The sequence below is a fragment of the Rissa tridactyla genome, chromosome 11, assembly GCF_028500815.1.
Source record: "Rissa tridactyla isolate bRisTri1 chromosome 11, bRisTri1.patW.cur.20221130, whole genome shotgun sequence".
In the NCBI taxonomy this organism is placed as follows: Eukaryota; Metazoa; Chordata; class Aves; order Charadriiformes; family Laridae; genus Rissa; species Rissa tridactyla.
In genome coordinates this window covers 13,057,995-13,076,777 of record NC_071476.1, presented here as the reverse complement: position 1 = coordinate 13,076,777, position 18,783 = coordinate 13,057,995, and the positions used below count along the sequence as shown (strand labels likewise).

Genomic DNA, 18,783 nt, shown 5'->3' with positions numbered 1-18,783 from the left:
GCTTTGAGTGAGGGGGTTGGAGCAGAGACGTCCAGAGCTTCTTTCCAGCTGAAATTATGCAGCAATTCTCTAACAGCAGCACTTCTGTATTTGTTCTGGGCAGAGGGACTTTGCTTCTATGATACAAACCACTTTGGCTTTAAACAATGTATTTCAAAGTCTCATCCCTCTTTGAAATACCTTATTTGTGTTCTGGAAGAACAGCTTTTTAGAGATTTTGAGGAGCCTTGATTCACTGCAAGCAATGCCACGTGCTACATTTTAGAAAATATGCCACTGGCACAAAATTCACAATTGATTGTATTTGCCAAATATCAGATGAACTCTGTATCTGAATACTGAAGAGTTTTTTCCACTCTTTCTGACTTTGCAATTTCTGTGTTTTTAGTTATTAGTAGACGTAGCTTGTTTATAGATGCTGTCTTCTAGGAAATGTACAACAACAAACAGCCCTCTGCTCTCCCCTGCCCTTGTCCTCAGATGCCTTAGTTCATGTTGGAACTATTTCCTTTTCCCTGAAGCACATATATTTTTCATCCATTACAGACAGTGAAAGAATTTTCCCCTCCCACTCTCAGAGTGATTTTGAGTATTCGCAAATGAAAGTTATAAAATGCTATTCTTTAGACACTTCAAATATTTCTGCAGAAATTGTTTTAATCTGCATACAGAGAAATGCTGAAAATAATTTTTATGTTGGAATTATTTGTGGATGTGTGTGTGTATGTGCATTTAACATAAAATAATCTACTATGACAGAAGTATCCTACATTAAAGTTGATGAAGACAATCTATGATAATTAAGGAAGCATTTTTTTTTAATTGTCAAAATAATTTCCAGAGCTGCTTCTTAGAGATATTGCATTTTTCTTACTTTATGTTGTTAAAGCTGAAATACTCTGCAATAATTTAGTTTCTTCATTTAACATAATAGTTAAACAATCAGAAGCATTATTAATGATGACTTTTAAATATAAACATAATTATATTGTCAGAATATGCAAACATATATTTTCTAGCTATTTTTGGATAAATTTACTGGTTAAGTAGTTAGAGATTGTTTTAAGGGACGAAGAAATAAAATAATTCCATGAATATCATAGGGATTTAACTCTGCTTTCCTGATGTTACTGTCTCTGAGGCAACAGGAGTTGCTATGAAAAATACTTTGGCCACAGTCCCGTCACAATGTGATGAATGTTATAAATACATACAATGTTTCCGAAAGTATCACTTTTTTTTCCACTTTATTTTTGCTGCTGACATCTGACTAATATTCTGAATCGAATTTTACATCTCAAAACTTTCCCGTTCTGTAATTTCATGATGGGCAGTGCTGCTCCAGACTTCATTAGGTAAAAGATTTGCTATCAGAAAACTTACTTACATCTTCCAAGCGGTGGGATGAAATAAAATGTAAATAGGGCATGTCCTTTGTTGTACAACGATGTGGAATATCCCCTCTTCTTGGTTGTGGTGTTTAGCTCCACGTTTACACAGTCCTTTGGAGCAAGAGTCGTGCAGCCTCTGGAGGGAAAACCGACTGCTGCGTACTTGCAGAGGAAAGCCCCTCTGCTACTCACGAACCTGCTGCATCTACTTTGTTGAGATCATGGTCGGCATAGAGAAATTAGAGTCACGGCTTTTGGCTTTTCTTCTGTCATCTATCACGAATTCCTGGGTGGCCCAGCTCAGTAAGTGCATCCATCTGTAAAATAACCATTCTGGTAGAAACAAACTGCAACACATGAGAAAAGTGTCCTTTTCCATATAGATTGTTTCAAAATCAACAGCTTTAATATTTTCTACTGCCTTCCTATATTGCTTTTTTTCTGCTGGAAGAGTGTGTTGCAAAGATAAAGACTATACAGAGGGCTCGTACCATACTCATCCCTTGTACTTTAAGTGAGGTTTACGAAGATCCCAGGTCTTCAGCTGTGTTCACAAAGCAGGGCTTTGTTGGGCAGAAGCTAAGGGAACATCCTTTATTTTATTAGCACTTTCTAGAGCAATACAAGCTCTCTCCTCATGGTGCAGGAAGCTGGCCATATGACTGCAGGGATACTTTTTGTTCAGTTGAGTGCTGCCTATATCCCATATTTACACAGAAGAAAAGCACTGGCCGATGCCTGCTTTCTGAAATTATGTGAGGAAAAGTTGAAGCTGAGATGTGGGACCTCCTTTTTTCCAGCCTGATTTGTCTGTCACCCTTATTCTAAATTTAAGATGTGGGTTTACAGAATGAAAAAGGAAGAATCAGAAATGCTGGCAGTTAAATTAAGGAGCAGAACATCTCGTGTTTATTTTTGGTTTGAAAAAGTGGATTTTGTTTTCCATGTGCTGAAGTTTTGCTGTCAGAGCCCGGCTGGTAATGTGCATGTTTTTAAAAACTTCGTGAACAAGTAAATGTTAGCCGTGCTTAGGTGGACCTTTAGCTTAGCTTCTGACCCGTTCATGGTTATTTTTGGCAAGAAAGTTCCATAGAATAATAAGCAGTGGGACTGAAACGTAGAGAAGCGCCGTGCTCTGTGTTGATGAAAGCTCTCTCAGAAGGCTTTTCCAAAAGGAGGCCTTTCTCTTCTTAGGGTACACTTCACTGTCTGTCAGCTCCTATAAGCAGAACCTACAAGGCAGCTCTACTGCACCTATGAACCTCTGCCTGTCAAAGCAGCAGGCTCTCAACATTTCTTTTAGCTTCCTTCATGAATGACACCTGCCAGATTCAGAAGGCAATGACGTGCTGCTTTTCAGCATCCCAGAACTCTGATACCTCTGAGACATAGCATATATATTTGCTCAGAATCACAGATGCCTCCTGTCTTTATTGAATATCTGTTTCAGCGCAAAATAATGACTGTAGTCCCAGAAGACCTTGAAAGAAGTTTTGTGAAACGTTAGATAGGAATAGCACAGTACAGTGAAATGTGTAATGCACATAGCTGATCTTTGGCCTGCTTGCTTTTCTGTCTCTGGGAGAATAACGTCTGTACATAAACACTGTGTGTTGCACTGCTTGCCAGCTGCAAATGTTCTCCTTAAGAAGAATCAATCATGAGCCTCCTGTGCTAGGGGGATGTTGGACATAGAGGTTTGTGGTGGAATTCGTCTCCTCTAACTTGAGATATCTGTCATATGTACGTCAGCTCTGAGCTCTGTGTCCAGATTATCCTCACTGGCAAAGCAGCACCTTTATGGGATGATTCGTCTCCTCCTAAAGTAGAAGTCTAAAATACTGAATGAATTGTCCATTAGGAATGCCAGTTTCTCCCCTCTGATACTGAAAGGAGTCTAGAAAACTAACTCAGATGTTGACATCTGTTTGTTAGCTTCTAAATACGGACCAGATGAACGGGCTTTCAGTGTGGATATATACCAGCTGTTACCGGCAGAACTAAAGACACACAAGAATTTAACCTTCCTTTAAATTTAGAGGTTTATTATAGCCCTGTAGGCTATATATTTGAAAAATCACCTCAGAAAAAGCATTATCACATATGGACATGAAACGTTTGTTACCTGAGTGTCTGAAAAAAACATTCCAGTATATGTTTTTGTGATATATTCCCAGAGTGATAAAACGTATTTAGTCTCTGTAACACCTCATTTTTAGAGGTTAAGTGACAAGCTAGACATACTATATTTCAATGAGAAATAGATGCCAATCTAGTGGTTAGTTATACTGTATTCTTCTTTTTAACTGAAACCCCTGAAATATAGGATTTTTTTAAATTTTCAAAAAAGCAGCGCTCTCTTACTGTTCCTATTGAATACTCTATGTTCAAAATTCAGCTGCCAACCCACAATCCTGTAAAGGTCTTTGAAATTTGCATTAGTGAAGGTACTTTTTAATACGACAGTGTGTTTTGATTCTCCTGTTTCCTTAACTGTAATATTTTTCAGCCCAACTTTTGATCTTAGACGGGTAACACCTCTGACAATCTAAAGCCTGATCTACAGTTTTTTCAGTTCTTTACTGTGTTATTACTATGGAAAGCTGCCCATTTTCACTCTCTCAATACAAAAGACATTTGTAGACTGGCTAACAAAGCCTCTCAACTGTGGAGAAATACCCATGTAGTTGCTGAGAATGTGATTAGAGGAAATTAATTCTGGATAAAATACAGATTTAAGTTCTGATACCTTAAGTTCTCCCCATCTTATCTGGTCCAGCATGGTGCAAATGTCACTCATGATTGACATAGCTTTGAATTTCTGCACTGTTTCCATCATTTTATATCTTGGGACTTAATGACATTTATATTGTAATTTTATTAGAAAAGACTGGTGTCTAGATCTTGTTAAAGGAATGAAAGTGATAAATATTCCTCCTTATTTATTGTATCTGCTTCTCATGCATCAATGGGAGAGCTGAAAGTAGAATAAAGCCTTCCAGATAAATTTTTAGTACATAGTTTTATGATTCTGCAATAGCAACTATGTAAGGAGGCTTGTGAAATAATCTCTGTTATGTTCCCAGCCTGTACTCCCCAATGCTACGGGTTTGTGCCCGAGAAAGACATTTTTTGCCACTTTGAAAGTTATCTAACATCAGGTCATGCTATTTGTTAAGCGTTATCCAAATCTGCAGACAGTTTTGTGCCTTTCATCAGAGTAACTTGTGTTGTGGGGTGCTATTGAAATGACTAAGGAAGGTTTCATACAGACAACTACTCACAGTAATTTCATTAGGAAAAAGAAAGGAAAAAAGCAGTGAACTTTTCTGCATAATTTCCACTTGTTGGCTGTACTATAGTACAAACATTTCCATTAATAGCAGTTTTACAGATTTTGAAATTAAAATGTTGAATCTGAACTTCATTCCCTACTAAAAGGAAAACCTGAGCCCCATGTATGGGTTTTTCTGCATATGTCTGTGTGAAGGACAGATATTTTGTGACAGATGCAGTGCAGGGATTGATGCACAGACTCTTGTGCTCTTCACTTTGACACTGAAGAGAAGAGCTTTCCATGGAGAGCATTTATTTTGCCCTTCCTATCCCACGCATCCTACACCAAGGATCACCAGCACCTAACCGGTAGCACACCACAGAAGGTACAGTGTTTTTCTGTCAGCTGCAGTTCCAATACATTGTTTCCCATCGCATGAGCAAGCCTGGAGCTTCTCCCAGGATGCTCTCTGCAAACTATATGCTAGTAATTACTGCCTTAGGTGGTCTGAAGGCAACCCAACCTGCTGAGGAATGGGCTGCATGCAGCAGATCTCCAACCAGAAACATTCATCTGTCTCAAGGGTAAAGCTTGTGATAGGGGACATGGTTTTATCATGTGGCTTGCAGCTGATGATTTATTCTGTCTAACTAGGGATTTTGAGTGAATAATCCTCTCTGTTTGCCTAATGCCAAATCATACTGGTATGAGAGCTGGGGAAGGGAACAAGAAAAATGTGGGACCCTTGTTTAATTGTATTTCTGCTCTTATCTGCTTTTCATCCATTGGTCTCCAAGCAATTCATGAAATAGCCAGTAATATTGTGTGTCCCAGTGGCAAAGCAGTGGTATGAGTACGCAACACACAGAATCTCTGAGTCCCAGGCAACTACCCTGTCCATGACAGTATTTTGAGGTCTTTTTAGTCAGCATTTTTTCTGTTTTCTCAGTGATTGGTAGTACATACAGATTCTTTTTTGCTTGTTTGTTTTAAATAGAGATGTCACTTTAAATTATAGTAAGAGTAAATAAGAGCAAGGCAGTAGAATTCCCATGTAAAAGAAAAAATAAACAAAAGGGCATTGTTTTATCTTTAAAACTGTTTGCTTCTCCTGTCCTTCCTCTCTCCTGAACTTAAAATATCCAGCTATAATTAAATATCCTCCTTTTAAAGTAGGGAACTATATTCACAGGATAGGAGAGGCCAAGAGGCAAAGCCAGGATGGGAGAGCATAGCTTTCTCTGAGCCCTATAGTGGGAACCACGATATTGCCTTTGCTCCATTCTCTTCAGACAGTTTCCCAGCAGGATACTGAGCTATTTGTACACACCCTGATGGACAACTAGAGTCTGTATGCTAAATTAATTTTAACGTATTCTATAAACTTAAGTTAAAAGCATATATATGCAATTAAAGAAGTCTTCACCATCTTGGGCCTTCTTTTATGACCCATATCCACTGTCCACCTCCTTCTTGGTTTTCCCTAAATCCCCTGCTCTTTTCTCTTGCTGCTGTTTTATGAAGAGGAAGGGTTAAAGGAGTATCTCCTGTGGCTCTTGTACCTCAAGAATTCTCTCAGGGCTGTTGTATTTTTTTCCTGTGCAAGAAGGGGATGGTTTCTGCAGAGATCTCTGCTCCCTCATGCTTTGCAGTGGGCACCCCAGAATTCCTCCTTTGGCTGCCACCCTGCAAAGGAGGGGTTTCCCTGCTGGTGGTCACTGCTGCCCTCTGAAAGGAGAGGCAGAGTGCAGCCCTCACGTGTCAAATCTTCACCATTTGATTTGTTGAAGGTTGAAGGCTCTTGCAACGGGATCTTGAGCCAGGCTGATGCTTCAGGTCTCTTAAGTGTACGTCAGTCTCTCTCTCAAGAACTTGACAAGCATCCTGGTGAGAAGCAGATTACCTGTTAGAAATGTATAGTTTAGATACCACTCTGTTTTCTCTCCTTGGACTGTACAGGGCTTACTGTTCTCGTGACTTTGGATCCTATAGTTGCATTTAAATTAGGGGTGAGTCAGAAGAGGTCTAACTTCAGCTCATAACCTCTTCCCCCTCCTAGCTAGAGGCTGCCAGATTCTGGAAGAGAGCAGGAGAGGCCTGAGTAAATGCGTAATTATAGCATCCCGGCAAAATCTCTTCCTGTGCAGCACCAGATATCCAAGCAGACCAAAGGCAGAGTGGACATCTGTGTATGTTGGAGCCTGTTTGAGGCAGCAATGCCAACCTGCCACCCAGGGCAAGAATTCCTCCAGAGGGAGCGGTGGTGAGAGCAGGCAGGTCAACCTGCTGGGCTCATCCTGCTGGGTCCCAGCCTTACCTTCAGGCTTTCTCAAGCACAGGGAACTAAGCAGGTCTAACAGCAGATGATGGTAGGATTCAGAAATCCTCTGATGCGTTGAAAGAAGCAGTAGCTGCCTTCAACACTCCTTGCTCCCCTCCCAAATGCATAAAAAGAGGGTCTGCATAGTAGCACTGCAACAGTGCCAGACCTCCAGGTCTGTACTTCATAGCTGCCTCCCGGCATAATAACACCCAGGCTTCAGTACCTTTTGGCTGTGGCCATGTTTCTGTAAGACATGAAAAACAGCTTGTGAAATGTATGCAAATGCGCAACTACAACTGCATACACACATTCCTATGCATGCAAACAGCAAACAAACAAGATGGGTAAAAATAAATCTGATAAACCAGAAGAGAAAATTTATTTTTACTTGCTTATAAATGAGTACCATGATGCTGATGCTGCACAAAACAAGTGAGGCATTTTTTTTTCTTCAGAGAGGTTTTTTTATAGGAAGAGGTTGAGAAACTTTCCTTTTTGGCAAGCTTTAAGAAATTGTACTGAGGTGGACCCAGGAGTCCTGTTAATACTTGGTTGTACAGCCTTTGTTTGAGAAAGTATCCTAATTTCAGAGCACGCAAGGACAATGTAATCATTAATAAAATAAATAAGTTCATATATTCTTGGGGCACTCAGGCAGCATAGTATAGTTGTCCTAAAAGGATACAAACACCAGTTTGAAAATGAAAACCTGCTGCTATTTTTTATTAATTCTGGATCTTCTGTATTTTTCCTTTTAAATTGTTTCTACAAAAAGTTGGTAATTTGAGGGCAGTAACATCAATTAACAGTTTAGTTGGAGTTGCAAAGATTGTCTAATTGGAAAAGCTATAGTCCAATGATATGCAAATTTATAAGTTCAATTTCAGATTAATGCTAACCAGCAGGAAGTTGTGTGGAAGATTTATTTTTCAGCATGATGACATCTCTAAGTACAAAATGTATACGTATCTCTCTGATGGAAGAGGAAAATGAAGAGCCAGATCATTGTGTTGGTGTAGGAATCAGAGTAATTGCAATGAAATAAAAATTGTTACTGCTCATTTACAAAGTGTAGCTCAGAACAGACTTTGCCCTGAAGTGCTTTCCTCCTTGGCCATTTATCATCTCCTTTGAAGCCATTTGATGGAATTTGGAGTGGACTGAAGTGGTAGTACAAAAAGCATATGGTATGGCAACAAGATAAAATTGAAGCAGCGTGTTGTGGAGACCTACATGAATCAGTCATGCTTATAAGAACTATATATAGAGAGAAATCTCCTTCCAAGGAGATTTCTGTGGGGACCATACAAAGTACTTAACAGCCTGTCTGAAAATAAATCCCAACACTATAACCTGCAGAAAGAAAGAGGCTTCGTTTCAGGTTCCTTGAGCCAAAATATTTCTGCAGATTCCAACAGAGTGGGCTGGATGGTTTTCCTCTGGTTGACATACTTCATTTGCCCAGGTGCTGGTTGATAGTCCAGATTCGTATGTTTATGATTTAGTAATAATAATAATAATAAGCTGAAGAACATTAAATACAGCAGACTGGTAAAAGAAACAAGACCCAAACAAGGCTTCCCCTTTGGAGAACAGTCCTCCCTCCATACTGGAAAACTGAACTGCAGAAGGAAGGTGCTCTCAGCTGGTATCCTGCAGTGACTAGATCCTCAGCAGTGCTATGTACGCTAGACATTTTGCTAACACCTTAAACCCTACCTGGAAAAAATACTGAGTAAAAGTTCAGGTTTGTGTTTCCCACCTATGTTGTAATGGGGCTGACTACACAAAAAGGAATGGTGAGATCAGTTCTTCAGTCAACTGGGAAATTTTAGGAGATAACCGAATGAATACAAAACCTTCTCAAACACCAGCAAATGTCTTAATTTCTTCACAGGAAAATGCTTTTAAAGACATGATATTTTATCAGGAAAACATGTTATTTTGGTTACCTTTGGACTCATGTGTTACATTTGTAAATGAAATCATAGTCCAATAATGATAATAGTTAAGTTGATCTCCAGGAAGGATATATGATTTTAGAGCATTGACAAAGAGTGATCGAAACCCTCAGTATGCCCCACTAGGACATGAGAAAGACAAGCACAGAATGTAAAAAGTGTGTCCGTTTTCACCCTCTATGATGGAGCCAGGAACAGGCTGGCTCTTCCAGCTGTGTTTAAACCAGGACATCTTTATCCAGCTATTAGGGCTGGGAAGCAGCAGAGCACCCCCTGAGGCAGAGACCTGGTAAAGTGCCTGAAGTTGCCCTAAGCATCACTTTGGTCTGCATGGGTTGGAAGCGTGAACCACCAACCACCTGGGGAAAATCTGAACAGAAACAGAGGGGGCATTGCAGCTCTGCACTTTCCACTCTGTGGGGATTGTTTTGGTCTTTCTTCTCAAGCCTGTGCCAGTTGTCTGCTCTTGGCTGAACATCCATTCATCATTTTATTACTCTGTGAAATCGATGAATCTCAATATAAAGCCTTATGAGCTTTAAATGGTCCAAAATTAGTATGTGTAGCGGTCAGAGGCCAATCAATCAATCGACAAAAATTAATCTGTCTTGTAAAGAGTGGCCTGCAGATCAATTTCTTGCGTGAGCTGAGCCACAATATTGACTGAGCTGTGGGAACAGATGATGGACCTAAAAGATCTGCAAATTAAATGATTTAAATTAGTACCACAAGTATTAAATCAATGCTAGACGGAACAAGAGGTGATGTGTTCTACTGTTTATCCTAAAATTAAATCTGGACAGCTGTTGAACAGTGCTATTTTTCATAGAATTGTAGTTTTCTGAGCCAGCATTCTGTCCTGTTCCAGTCCTTGTATTGTTTTTTATTCACTAATTTGGAACTGAATTATAATCAGTGTGATTAGGAATAGATGGCTTCAAGGATTTTTCTACAGGTGACAGAGAAAGAAGAGGTGATTTGAGTTGTGTGATTCAGTCCATGAAAAATGACCGAAGTTAGTACCTCTTTTGGGAATATCAGCAGAGCAGCACTCAAGGACCTTGAAGGAGTTTGCATTAGCATGAGCTCACAGACCAGGGTAAAGCATTTTATTCACTCAGGGTGTGTATGTGCCCTTGAGTACTGTTGCTACATGTGTAGCTTTTGGAGGACACAGAAGGGTTTGGTTTCCACTGTGATTGATCTAAATCTTTAAATCTATTCTAAAAATGAAGGGGGGAAAAAAGGTAGTATGGTAATAGAGATGCCTTCCAGCTTTAGTTATTTTCCACGTGCGAAACAGCAGTTTTCAATATCTGGAAGCAATAATTGGAACAGCAAATGAAAAAATGTTGTGTTACATGACTCTCCTTCATAGCTGTAAGGTTGTCGCCAACTACATCTGCTTCCCCACCTAATGTCATATTTTCATTCATGTTTCCTGTGAAATAATTCAGCTGATGAAAAATATTGTTTTCTGGGCTGAGAAACAGGGTCATACTCCAACAGAGGTTTGATCGGGGCTTGTGGTCAGTGATGCTGAATGTTTGGATTGCTCTCAATGGAGTTACTGTTTCATAATAGTGTTTGTGACTTTCCTACTCTTTCCTTTTCCAACAATAACTGTTGCTTTTGTATCTGAAGTTACACAACAAAAAGGTGTCGGAACATCTGGAAAACAATGGCTGGAGAGTGGTGGTCAGGCAGTGAGCAAGGGAGGTGGTTCAGGGAGGCACCATGTAGGGGAGCGTGTTCAGACAGCCTCCGAGTCCGTGGTGAGGGCTTGGGGTCCTTTAGTTCATGCTGGGCACTGTGATTGCTGTTGCAGATGGTATTCATGGCCCTCAATGAAACAAGGTGCAAGAAAAACAACCTGGTTGAATACCAAAGTACTGCAAGGAATAATGGCCAGTGGAGGCTCTCGGTCTCCTCTTTCACGTTTTCTCCTGAAGCACTGTGTTCTTGTCTGGGTGGGCTCCTGATTTCACCCTGTGCTCTGGTTCCTAATAGTTCACTAGGATCTCATGAAAACACGTGAAAAGATGAGTGAAAAAGGCCCTGGGTAATACAATATATTTTCACCCATATTTCTCTCCTAAATAAATGCTCTTTTTCTCCAGCAGCTGGAAATTGTCTGTCTTCTTGAAAGAGCCACGCTTAATTTGGCAGATAATACTGCATTTTTTTCAGCTGCAAAGATATTTTCTAAGTGCACGCTGGAGATAGGATACTGTTTCATCTCTCCTATCTGTTTTCTTAAGAGGGTACAAAGTAGCTCAGTTGAAGAGCAGCAATTTTAAAAATGAAAATTGGTATGTGTGTGCCTTTATATGTATGTATATTTATATGTGTGCTGTGGTTCACCTCAGTCTAGGTAACCATACATACTGTGGTCATTTTCTGGCACTACTTGTAGATGCTGAAGTGATTTTGGGTGAAATTCTTTGCTGAATCTTGGTATTGCTATCGTAACACTAACTTCAAACCACATGGAAGCTTTTAAGTTCAATAAAAAATTCCAGACTCTCTCTTCAGGGCAACGTATTATGTTTACAGCTGCACCATTGCAACATTGCTGTAATTCAGGTACCACAAATTCAAGTGTTACTGAAAAACACGTCTAATTTTATGACATTTAATCTCAGAGCATTAATGGAAAGGCTCCTATAATACAAATACATCTGCAAGCAAGGACAATTAGCCTAGCAGTAGCAGCTAGGTGAGGAAAGCTGTGGACTGAGAGCAGAAAGAGCTGTTATGTTTATTACAATGCCAAATAAATAATTTACAGCAAGAACTAATGACCTGATTATTTTCAGTGTCTGCTCTTCAATTAACAGAGTGAATATGCAGCTTTAAAGAAAAGATGCTATTTCTCTTGGTACTTTAGTTTTTTGTTTCAGCCCAGAGATGAGATAATATGTACAGATTTTATTCTTGGTTATTATACAAGAGTCCATTGCTGAGAGCCCAGCCAGCTCTGGGGTCTTTCGCCCTGGTTTACTGGGGGGGTAGGATTACCTGTACTCTGCAACCAGTGACATTTTGTAATACATTTAATATAGCATTAGAACTGCATGATTTCAAGCATGAGATGGAAGGGACTGTGGGAGCAAACTGGGATAATGCTCCCTCTGTGGAGCTGCCATGCAAGTGTAGCAAGAAATTGCTGGTAGTGTGACAATAAACTGTTTTTATAAAGGAATTTTGGTCACTCAATCCAATACACTGGATCAATACAACAAAAGTAATCTGATTCAGCTCCTTTTAGTGGTTATTCCGATCTCCTCTTCTTATTGCCAGTGAGCTTCTTATATGTATGAATGCTCACAAAAACCAAACCTGACACTAATATCATTCAATTTATGAATTATGAGAGCATAGACACCCAGATGAGCTCTTTTTATTTCATGTGCAATATGTTTGTGTATAAATTAAACAAAGAATGTAAAAAAGATCCATGTTCAAAAAGCTCGGGGCAGTCAATCAGGCAACACAGACAGTACTGGGGGCCTCAGCTGCGCAGTGTGAGGTTGCGTTTCAGAGCACGGAGGACCTGATGAGGGGTGTGCTGGGAATGCCCATCTCGGGCAAACCTCCTGAGGCTGATGCAGAAACTGCTCAGCACCGGCAGGGATGCTCTAAGGGAAACCTCTGAACTAGGTATCTTGAACTGTGGTCGCAGTGAATGTTGAGGAGGCTTCTTCATGAAGCAATGTATCATGAGGAGATTGGATGGAGAAAATTGATACAGATTATTGTTAATCTCTATGGTGGAAATGGCTACGCTATTGCTAAGAATAGCTGTATGAACTATAAAAGCTTCTTGCCTTGCAATCAAAGCAAGTTTTCTTCTGGAGAATTTCTAGGTAACATATTTCTTATGCACCGAGTCCATTTATTTCCTAAAGTGGTGCAATGGAAAGATGAACTCTTGTGGAACCACCAAGTCAGAGGTTCTCATCCTGAGCTCCAAGGTCAAATATATAAAAATTGAGAAACTCTTAGGAGTGTATGTTCCTGACAGAAATTTGCAAAATAAATAAGAACTGTTTTGCATTTATCTGAACAAGTATATTATTCAGGCATCTTTTTCATGGTATTGCTTTTATGCATACGGGTTATATATACTTCAACAAGTTCTATTTTATACAAAACAAAGACAATGTGCAACAAATTTTAACCAGTTTTAAACTATTTACTGTGCTTAATTTATCATAGTTTTTATTTGGTGTGATATTAATGATAAAAATATAAAACTGAAAAAACACAGAAGCAATACAAAACTTAAATATTCAGTTTATAGATCTTTTCATGCCTGGAGCACTACAGAAAGGAATACACAAAGTACAAAATGTGAATTTCAAAAGGTGCTCTCCAACATCAGCACTGAATCTGCAACAGTTCACCAAACGCTTGATGCCAGTCCATGTTAGCTGTGCTTTAATAGTCAAGATTAAACTGATCAAATTTTAAATTTTGAGTCTTTTATTGATGAAAAGAAAAGGTATTCTGTACTTTGAAAATTCAGCAAATAAGTGAGGTTTTACTGCTAGAGGGATTGCTTAGATTTCCTAGCTTTGAAATAATCCTAGGTTTAAGAGAACTAATAATGACTAATCTCACTTAGTACAAAAGAGGACAAGTCCTTATAGAATTTTTGCCCTATTTTTACTATTTTTACATGCATAAATGTTCCAAGATTTAACATTTGGAAAGACCCTGTGTATGAAACATGAGTACAGACCATAAGTATAGTTAATTTCATATTAAGGAAAACCTGCAAATGTATTAATCCTCAGAAAAATAAGATTAACAGAGGAATTTATGTTAACAGACTGCATTTCAGAGCGTTGCCTGGAGCTATTGCAGTGCAACATCATTGTTATTCAATAGCACAGTGTGGGTGGAGAGCTACGAGCTGAAAGGACCTCTTGATTATTGATTATGCATTTCACTCAAACATAAAAATTTGCTTTCTTCCAGAGTGGTATAATTACATGTTATATGTTATGATGAGCCTTTTCCTTTAGAGTTACATTTCCACGGGCCTCTATTCATTGTTCCAGTGCTGTCTCCAGGACAGCAGTGAGGAGATCTTTGTCTCAGAGATTGTTTCCTGCTTCAGTGAGACGCAACTGAAAGCTGTAAACAGTATCCATCAGAAACTCCCCTTTCAAGCCCCAGCTTTCCATCAGTCCTGCCCTCCATCTGATAGCTCTCTTTTGCTACTTCAATAGAAAAAGATAAAACTCAAGGTTTTAGCAGCTTGGCAAAGAGTAAAGCTAGGCGAAACGTGTAAATGGATGCATGTGTGAGAGGGAGCCTTCTCTGTTCAAGGCTGGGTAGAATTAATGTTGTTTTGACCCAATGGAAATATAAGGGTTAGCTGTGTGGTTCAGGTTGAATACGATCTTCTGAAGTTACTGTAGGTCTTTTGATAAAGACTTGCTCTCTTATTCCTCAGGCCACGAGTCTGCTGAGGATCTGACGGGAAACGCTCAGAGCAGTAGCAATTTGGGCCACACTTTGTTTTCACTGCGGACAGACCTGAGGGTCATTCAGGTTTTGAAATGGCCATAGTAAGATTTTAGCATTCCAAGTAAGTGCAATTGTGATCATAGCACTGGGATGACACGACAGTCAAAGGAATAATCTGGGTATCTTTGTCAGTACAATTTAGATGGATAACAAAATACAACAGCGCTCTCGAGTTTTCCTACCAAAAAAAAATTAACTTTCTGTGGAATCACCTTCACTATCAAAGGAATCCACCTTTCTGCTAAAGAATTAAATTTTCCATTTTTTATCAGCAAAAAGCAAAGATTTTAAATGGCAAAGTAAGAAACTTAATTGTAATTTTCACAAACCAGTCTTCTACCATTCTCTGACTTTCATTTTCTGCTAAATATTTCTCCTTTGTTTTATTTTCCCTCTGTTTTAGGTTGGATCAGTAAGGAGTTCTTGTACACTGAGATTTTCAATAGAGTGTTCAGATGTTACGATCATAAGCAGAAATCAAATAGTCTTAAAATCCCGGGCTTGTTTGTTTTCAGCGTACAATAAGGAAATTCTCTTTTAAGCTTTGGTCTTCCTTTGCTTTGCAGTTGCAGGTAGACCTCATTGAGGAAACTCAGAGGCCAAGTTACCATGCTTATCTGCAGAACTGTCTGGTCTCACACGTGGAGCATGACAGTCAGTTTTCTGACTGCCATCTCATATTTGTCATGTATCTCCCTCCAGGACCCTATAGTTGGCACCTGGGCCGCTGAATCCTGTACCCCGGGCAGCGTGGTGTTGTGAGCACTGTGGCCCTTACCCATCTTGCGTACTGCCATGCTGAGGCATGCACACCATGCAGTCCCAAATGCTGGTGCCTGTCCATCACATCACCGTGCTCCATCCTATACGTCAGGATGCCAATGCTGTAAAGGCTCTGTAGGTGTATCCAGTACATGAAGATGATAATGAGCAAAGCACAAAAGCAACCTGAAAAGCCAGCTGTCCTGGGACTCTGTAAGCCAGCTTTCATGTGTGTCTTAGAGCTATTGTCTAGGAGCACTGTGATCCATAACAATCCCAAGTGATTACGGAAAAATCAGTGTCTGAATAGTTTGATCTCGATTCGTTGGCAGTATCAACAGAAATAGTAAAAGCTTGCTTGGTATGTTTCTGTTTCTAGTATTTGCTGTTCTGATTAATGATTAATAACACAGAGGTTTCGACAGAAAATCTGTGAAAAGCTTCCTGACAACAGGAGACTTAAGAAATTATCCGCCAGACTAAGTGTTAGAACTTTGTAATTTATGATATCTTTATCTCATTTTGGATAAAATGGTAGTAAATATAATCTAGAAAAAGTCTTGCGAGGGCAAGAGTCTCGATTAATTGACGTAAAGGGGAGGAGCTCATTGGCTTGAAAGTTCTTTCCCACTCTCATTTCTGTGCACGGAGGAGAGTGACAGAAAACACTTCATGAAAACTGCGTTTTTATTGTCTTTAGTGATTAAATGTTTCTGTTGTTCAAAGTAATTCGTATATTCTCTGGATATGCTTAGCTGTATAGTAGCAAAACATCTATGAGCAAAAAAGTGTAACTACTCTGACTTCTGAGCTGAATGAAAAACAGGGTAAATTCTTTAAGTCATGGGTGTTTACCTTGTAAAACAAATCATAAGAATAAGCCAACTTGCGTAATATATTAATCATTCTGCCTTTAGCAGAACTTAGTGCATTTATGTAATATATTCTGTTCAATTACTGTAATCAAATCCTTTTCACTGTTGATCGGAAGAGGAATGCAGTAATTTAGAAAACTAACTGGCTTTTTTTTGGCAAATGATTGTGTCATTCTTCTAATATTTAGGCTGTGTCTATACTGATAGATGGACAGCTATACATTGCGAAGTCTTGACATGTGAACTAAGTCATGTGCTTCACCTATACAAATGGCTTTTCTGTGCGAGGTCCCAGACCCTGAGTACCTGCATCCACCTCATATCTTAAAAATTGTGTGATGCCCATCTTTCAGAGCTTATGCCTTTGAAAGTAGACTTTAATGAATTGCTTTCTGATGCATTTTGGGACAGCCTACCTATCCTCATATAATTTTGTCAGCCCAAAATACTGACAGCTGTTATCAGCAGCATCATGAGAAAGTTGTGAGGTAGCCAAGAAGGGATAGAGACAGAAAGGTCTGCTAGAGGTAGTCAAGCTGAGGATCAGCACTGATTCAGACTTGGAGACAGGCTTGACTCATGACAGAGTGGGAGAGATGTGTCACATGCTGCTGGCTACTCTAGAGTAAGAAAAATGGTCCAACATGATCCAATCGCAGCCTTCTCCAGCCACAGCATGAGCGATACTGGTTCCAGAGTGTCTTCACATGTTGGCTGGCCTACACGGACCTCTGCCAGAAGCTTGTTCCCACCTTTTGCTACCAGGGACTACAATTTCTGCATAGAAGTAGCTTTCTTTTTCATGACCATGCTCCAGGTGTGGTAAAGATCAGGAAAGCTATTGACAACTCATCACATTTTGAATAGAAAATATAAACTCAGCTCACCCAGACTGATGCTGAACCTCTCTGCAGAGAAGGAATAAGAAAAATAGTGGACTTTGCTAAGGAGAACTTTGCAGCTTTACCACTGTTGAAACTGCAGTCTGACACTGACAATTCTGCCAGAAGAGCCTAACGTAACACAGGTCCTGTGGCAGAGATCAGCACAGACAGCACAGGATTTTGATGACCTTCCACTTCAGCAAACGTTGCTCAGCCAAAAGGTCCAAGTAACTCATAACTAATTAATCATTGCATTCAGAAGGACTTATTTATTCATCTTTAATCCATTAACACAGTGTTTATGTGGAAAATAAAAGACTATTAGGAAGGCAAACATTTTAAATCTTAATCTCCTGGGAACTGTGTTACTGTATGATGTTAGTAAGAATTACTAAGGCAATAAGCAAAACAGATGCTTACTATTTGGCTAAGACTATTTTTTTTCCTTCTTCCTGCCTTTCATTAACACACGAGTGAGCGGGTTCCTGAGGTTGGAGAGGTAGAAGTAAGGGGGAAAACCTGGATGTCTGAGCCTCTGGTATGGTGTCTGCCTATAAGCGAAGCTGCTCATTCTATTCTAGAAGGTATCTGTCTGCTTTTCATTGAAACAGATCTGAAATTGGCTCTTAAATTCATACTTAGGCACGCATGTACAGATTTGCCAACCTAACTTTATGAAAGTTTTTAGGCGTACTTACAAAATACATAGGTCAAAATTTTCAATGGTAGGAGCCTACATATAAAAGGTTTAAAAAAATGAAATAATTTCAGATTCATTCCTTGGTCCAATAGATGGAGCCAAATATTTTTTCTTTTAGCCAGATCAGTGTTTTCAAAAGATTTTGCCAGATTCATCCAGATGGTTCTGGAATTACCCTCCCACTACCAAAATCTAAGGCAAAACATATGTCATTTGTGAAAAAAATCAGCAACGCTATGCCAAAATTGGTTAGGAACCTGGCAAATTAGATTTGGATGTGCTAATTTGTAGTGATAACAGTGACTAGGACTGGGTGGGACAGTAGGGACATGAATGGTACTGTAATTTTGATAATGCACTAGCACTAATGTCACTTGCTTGTTGCAAAAAGAAGGTCTCAGGCCTGTTTCCACTGTAGTTGGTAGCAAAAGTGATGCTGAGGTTTGTCCTTTGGCTGGAACAGACATTTACTTTTTAACTCCAGATTCCGAGTCATCAAGATCTGCCTTGAATTAGACAAACTCAGATTGGAGCAATTCTGTATAACTTCACACACAGTGTTGCGTTCCTGGTAGTTTTTACATCCTCTAGTAAGCTGTGTTCAGTGAGTCCAATTCCACTTCAGCTGCACATCACAACTGAATGCAAAAGTCAGTTTGTGCAGTGGGGCGAAGAGAGGGAACTGGGGAACTGTAGTCAGCTCTCCCAATTTGTGCTATTCTGCAGTGCTTAAGTTTTGCGGAGGTTAAAGCTGTGTTTATATGCCAGCACCGGTTCCATGGCAATGCCATCGCTTGTATTCTGTATTGAAATGCAGCACATAATTTGGATTGGCTACAGCAGGACTGCAAAAGCTGTAGATAATTTGACAATAGCGTCTTGGCAGGTTGGTCTTTTTTGGCAAGTAGTTTTGCAATTTCAGTAGCATCAGGTAGCCCAGGCATGTTATTTTTTCTGGAGAGCATACTAATGACATTCTCTAGAAGGGCAGATGGAAAAGCCAAAAGAGTGATGAGGTTTGCAGTCAATTTTGGTAGCTTTAAAGGAGGCAGGATCAGGGAGTACAAAG

The 18,783-nt window shown here is 39.6% G+C and overlaps 1 protein-coding gene across 1 annotated transcript in view; it reads left to right on the top strand.

Moving 5' to 3' along the window:
• Positions 1–1,612: 1,612 nt before the first annotated feature.
• The window catches only part of LOC128916238 (uncharacterized), a 75,098-nt gene continuing 57,927 nt past the window's right edge, over positions 1,613–18,783 (top strand). The window contains exon 1 of the mRNA XM_054217610.1: positions 1,613–1,694. Within this exon, the coding sequence (XP_054073585.1) occupies positions 1,613–1,694 (82 nt within the window). The remainder of the gene's footprint in view (positions 1,695–18,783) is intronic.